General features: G+C 42.4%; 1 protein-coding gene across 1 annotated transcript in view; it reads left to right on the plus strand.

The window, feature by feature from the left end:
- The window catches only part of LOC131593048 (protein O-mannosyl-transferase TMTC1-like), a 134,465-nt gene extending 128,774 nt beyond the window's left edge, over positions 1-5,691 (plus strand). The window contains exon 20 of the mRNA XM_058865223.1: positions 615-5,691. Coding sequence (XP_058721206.1) covers positions 615-755 — 141 coding nt within the window. The 3' untranslated portion in view covers positions 756-5,691. The remainder of the gene's footprint in view (positions 1-614) is intronic.
- Positions 5,692-6,000: the final 309 nt, after the last annotated feature.

A 6,000-nucleotide genomic window follows, 5' to 3' on the forward strand; every position in this document is an offset into this window, starting at 1 on the left:
AGTCCCTTGACATATTTTATCCAAAAAGGAGGGAAGTTTCTTTACCCCAGCTAGAATTCCCAGCCAGGTTGCTTGGTAGAGCAGATCTCATTTTAAGAGTGCAGGCTGCAAGGAGCAACCAGCTCCTCTCTAAAGCTTTCCTGCTTCAGTTGTTGACCTACCTTAGAAAAATGTCACCGTAAGTTGACTTTTAAGGTTCTTCTCTACCTAATTAATTTAATAAAGATGTTTAATGCAGAATACTGGCATGAAATTATGGAAATAGCCTACTGTGTGGTTGCTTATTCTTTTGAATACTTTAGCATATCATTATGGTTTGGGTCTTAAGGAGTCACATTGTGTGATGTCCTTAAGCTATCCTGTCGCTGAGTAAAATTAACTCTTCTGGTGCAACAATGAGAGAACAATGTAAACCTATTTCTTGCTGTGTGAGTTTCATCAAATTCAGGTTAACAGCACTTGGTGATACATTTAATAAAGAACAAGTATTTCTGTAACCCAACAGTGTCAGGTTTTTTAAACTCTGTTTCCCCTGTATTATGTTTTCACTTTACCCTCAGAATGAACATTCTGTGTGGAATGTGAATGAGACCTACCGCTCATTTTCTTTGCAGGGGAGCTACATCACTGCCCGTGATTACTATGAGAAAGCTTTACAACTGGTTCCAAACAGCAAGCTGCTGAAGGAGAACCTGGCCAAATTGGATCGCTTGGAGAAACGGTTTCAAGAAGTCCAGGAGAAAGACCAAACATAGCAATCAGTCACCAGTAGAAAGACACTCATACCCCTTGGAGAAGAGTGTGGTAGAAGCCTGTTGCTCAAAGTGATGCTGAAAGAACTTTGATAGGACCCAGAATTAAGGAAGGCAAACTTCGAATGCATGCTTAGGTTCAATCAAAGTTGCAGGAGACACTTGGGTCCTGTGGGACACGCTGGAGCATGAATGAAAACCTTCCTTTAATCAAGATTCTTGTCTAGGCTGAACCCATTTTAGTCACACTGGGAGTGTGGGTGGGACATGTACCTTCAATATCTTGGTTGTCAGCAGGGAAACCATGGAGACAAAGCACTCATCCATTCATCAGGGGTGAAGTAGCACCTCCTATTACTCCTCACAGGCTCACCTCATCCATGTAGAGCACCACTGATGGGCTTCATTGTAAGTGCTGCAGACAGGAAAGATGGTCATAATGGTCATATAAAAAAGGTTCCAAGGGGTTAATGCTGAGGAAATGGTGGTCACTTTTACAGCTCTAAATATGACTTGAAAATTATTCTAAAGAAAGGGGAAACTATTTAAATATCACCCTGGAAGGATGATTCTACAAATAGGAGAGATGATCCTTTGAGGGAAAACCTAGCCTGAATGTTTTACTCATCAGACAATAATTTTCTAGCAATTCAAGTTCATGATGTCACTTTTGTCAAATATCATATGGCTTTACCCTTTGCCCTCTCCCTCCAGGCTAAATAATTATTACTCTTGAAAAAAATCGAAGCATCCAAAGGCAATGGGAAGCTCTAGGATTACTTGTCCTCCTGCTCAGTAGCCAGTATGGAAAGCAAATAACCTATCTAATAAATATAGGAGGTAAAGTAAAGCCACAGAGAGATTAGGGAACATTTCCTAGCCTGGAAAGGTACGAAGGAGGCTCTTTTATGGGTGTGCAGTGACAAAGCCCATTTATCATGGTGATAACACTGACAAAATACTTGGTCAAAGTGTTCCTACCACTCCCCTAAGAGATACAGAAATTGACCTATAGCTGATCAGTCATAAATCTATATTTTTAAATACTGATGTGGGAAAACAAATTCTCTTCAGAACTGGGGCTTTTATTTTTGAGCTTTATTTATTTAACTTATAATAATCAAATAATTAATATATTTTTTCTGTTTTATATGAATTGGGCAATATCCTTCACAGCTGGCCACATGGTTGGGCGTTGTGACACATATTGTCTGAAGTTAGGAAAAGGGAGTACCAATGAAATGTGCTGGAATAATTCCCTCTCATGATTCTAAGGCAAGTGGCTGCAGAGCACACTGGACAACATTGGCCCTGCAACAGCAGCACTTTTGCTGCTTCCACTGGTTTGCACCAGTTCCCAGGGAGCGTTAGTGGGATCCTGCTTCGTGCCTTTGGGTTTGGACATCAGGGTAGGTCATCAGTTAGTTCCTCTTGAAGCACTAAACTGCTAGAAAAGTTGTTTTGTTTGAGCTTGACTGTGGCCAGCAGCCCAGGGTTTGGCATTATTAGCACAGTTCAGTTAGGTGTGCAATGCCTTAAAACACATTTGCCAGGAAAAGCCTGTGTGGCAGGCACCCCTGTGGTGCCTGGATTTAGCTGGCCATGGCACCCCAGCACGCTCCAGATTCCCTCAGTGGGATGGTCCAGCCATGTGCTGGTTTCATTTGAAAAGTCTGATGTCTTTCTGCGGGTGGTGGTCAAATTACTGTGGAATTATTGATGTGACTCTGACTGTGTTTGGAGCTCAGGGGGAGCCCAGGTGCAGTTGTCTGCCCTTCCAGGGTTTATGCACCTGCCAGAGCCATGGCTCTACACCCACTGAGACCAGGCTGGACTGGTCCCCACTGGCCAGGGAGACCAGCCAGCTACAGCTGGGCAGAAGTGAAAGACTGCTGTGGGGAAGAGGTGGCACCACAAGTGTTTGGGCTCTCCCCCTCCAAACCAGCTTCCCAGGGGAGCACTGGGATCAGAATAATCAAGCTGTCACACTCTTTTCTGCTCCCAGCCCAAGCAGCCTACTTTACTTTATGGGGCATGGGGCAGGTTTGAGCTCCTGGGCTGGGTCAGCAACCCTCTCTTGTCTTTTCACAACACTGTTGTGGCTGTGGACTGGCTGAACTGACATTTCTGCAGGTCCTCAGTGCTCTGCTGGCTGCCGTGCAGAGTAGCTTTGCACACCCCTGGGCTGCCAGGATGTCCAGGAGGAGGTAGCATCATGCTAGCACAGTCCCATGGGATGGGGAAACTGAAGCTTACATGTCCTCTGACAGCAATCAGTTCCCCAGCACCCAGTGCAAGATTGTAGAGGGTTCCTTACTGGGATATTCAGAGGTACCTGGACCTGGACCAGAAAGCTCTCTGCCTGTCCCCAAGGTGAGCGTGTCTTTGGGGCAGCTTCCCAAAGCCCTGTGTGCTCAGGCTGGCAGTGGTGCAGTGAATTTGGGGGCTGGCAGAACAGTGTTTGGTGCAGCCCTGACAGTGGTACCTTGCAAAGCCCCCCAGGGACGAGGCATCTGCAGAGTGCTCTAACAGCCACCTGAAGCTTGGGGGGTAGCGTTGGGGGGAGATATGCCTCCTTTAAAAATGTCTATCAACTATAAACTTTGCCTCATAAAGATATATTAAATAAATATTATATATTCTACAGGCCTCACTACAGTTTGTGGCTTTAAATAGTGGCCAATGAAACATATTTTTTCAAATACAGAAGTTGTATTTTTTATAGCAATGCTTTGTGAGGGGGAAGACTTAGTTTTATGTTTTTAACTTCAGCATAAATCTTAGTTTGTCTTTCCTTAGAGACCTGGTAGAAATTACTGTCTCCTGCTTGTCCTAAAACCTGATCAAAGCCATCTTGACCTCCTAAAACTGGTGTATGTGTACAAGTATAATACAGCTTTGGATGCTCCCCTCTGGGATCCTGGAGAAGGATTGATTACCATCTGTGCAACACTGTCTCACCTGGAGAAAATGGAGAAAGATGAGACCATGTTCCCAGTAAGGGAGGTGGTTTGGTTGGAAGGCAAGGCAAATCCACTTGCCTGAATTAGGCAGATAACATATCCAGGGATTTTAATGCCAGTTGAACCAGTTTACACTTCTGTGTCGAAAGGCCAGCTCTCCACATTTTGGAGCTGGGTTTATGGTAGTTATGGAGAGAGGAGAGCTCAGTAATGAACCCCACATTCCTGAGCCAGCAATTTATACCCCATCTATGCAGGATGACAGTCTGCAAACTGGCAGCAGATTTGGAGAATGGCTCAGACCATGGGCTACCAAAGCAGTTAAACCTTTGTGGAGCTCTGAACTGACTCCCTGCCCTGTTGGCACCCATGCTGAAGCCCTGTGTTTGTTCAGGGCATTAATCATGTCTTTGCAGGCAAAAAAGAACGGAGTATGGTATGAAATGGGTTACCTCCACCAAAATGGAATGCTATTGTGAAAGATAAATGGAGCAACTTACCTTGTGATAACTTTATATTATCTTAATTAATCATAGGAAACGTTCTCTTTCTCTAGCATTGCACAGCTTCTAAAACAAGTTATGAATACATTGTTTTCTGCCAGCTCCAGTGCTCAGCATGGTCAGCAGAGATTGCAAATTAATAAATGGCTGAAGATCTGCCTGGTGTGGGAGAGTTCATGCTCTCTGCAAGTTGCATTGGCTAAACCTCAGTGCTCACTAATTTTAAAGCAGAGAATTAGTGGAAAGCTGGTTAGACAGGACTCTCATGTGCTCACTGTGCATTTTAATCCTAAATGAGAAACATAACAATTGTGTTGCTTTTTCCTTTCTCCATGAATAATATTTGCAGCTGATGGATTTCATTTTATTGCTTATTTAAATTCCAGCATTCTTTGCTTCCATCCGTTTACTGTCCCCCAGGATAAATGATGCAGTGGGGGAATTTTCTTTCTCTCATGGACTACATAGACTAGATTTTCCTATCAAATGTGCAGGCAATTTATTTTGGCCAAACATAAGTGAATGCAGCAGTGCAAATGGCCTTCATTCCAGAGATCTTGAGGAGGACAGGGGGCTGTGCATGCATGCATGGGGGTAGAAAGAAGTATAAGTAAAAAAAATTCAAAATAAAAAGCCTAACTTGCAGGGGAGGCTGGAAACCCCTAAAATGATCTAAAAAACTTTGAAAGCTCCTCCACAGTTATGGAAACCAGGCCAGATATGGTATAAAATATTTGGTGAATGAAGATAATTGTCAGTCTAATTTATTAATTAAGCAGTTTATACTATTATATGGTCTTTTGTCCCACTTGTCCTCCAGCTCATTGAAACAGCTGGTGTATGCTTAAGTCTTTTCAATCTTTATGTGATTAAGTTGACCAAGTGCTCAATTTCTATCTTTCATATATGCAATTATGCACAGTCTTTCAAAAAAATTAGCCCTTAGAGGGCTTTTCCCCCAACCTTCAGTCTCTTGCAGCAATTTCAAAATGCACCATTTTGCTTTCATGTACATTTAAACCCAGCAGCGAAAGAGAAAAAAAAAATAAAATCAAAAAAATTTAAAAAAACCGCGCTTGGCATTCACTGGTGTTTTAATGTGGCAAAGTTGCTTCAGGTAACCTTGATAACTTTGTGCAAAAGTTCATTACCATGTTTGTACTGACTTGCTGAAAATTTTTTCTTCTGGAAAATACCCCCAGTGGTATCCTCTGTAAAAGCTATGGCTTCTACAACTGTATTACTGTAGAAATCTCTGCCTGAAGTGGATGTCACGCTGTGTGTTCCTCTCATGCAGAAGTTGTTTGCATTGCCTGTTGTTCATATGGTTCTTATTTCTGTATCTATTTTTTTTTTTAATTAGCTGTGCATATATTTTTAAAAAAGAAAACAAACAAACAAACAAAAACAAAACCACAAGAAAACAGCCCGTGGATTAGAAATATTTTAAAAATAAATTCACTCTTGGCAGCAGCTGGATGTATGTCAGTGATGCAGGAATTTGCAAAGTCTGCTTTTTTCACGGTGGGATTTATGGCTAGATTTCACATCAAGGAGTTATGCTCAAAGTCTTTGCAGAAGAAAATGTATGTAAATGTCTATTTTATATAAAAAGTAAGAAAAGTAGGTGCTGTGCCTGGTTTTGTTCTTTTTCTTTAGGACCAGCCATGAACAAGTTCTTCTGGAGGTGGAAGGGCTTTAGTTTCTTACTCCACTTGACTTACATTTTACTTTACTTCCCCTGAAGTCCAGGTTATTGGTCATGTGGGAGCAACTATGCAG

Source organism: Poecile atricapillus, chromosome Z (assembly GCF_030490865.1).
Source record: "Poecile atricapillus isolate bPoeAtr1 chromosome Z, bPoeAtr1.hap1, whole genome shotgun sequence".
In the NCBI taxonomy this organism is placed as follows: Eukaryota; Metazoa; Chordata; class Aves; order Passeriformes; family Paridae; genus Poecile; species Poecile atricapillus.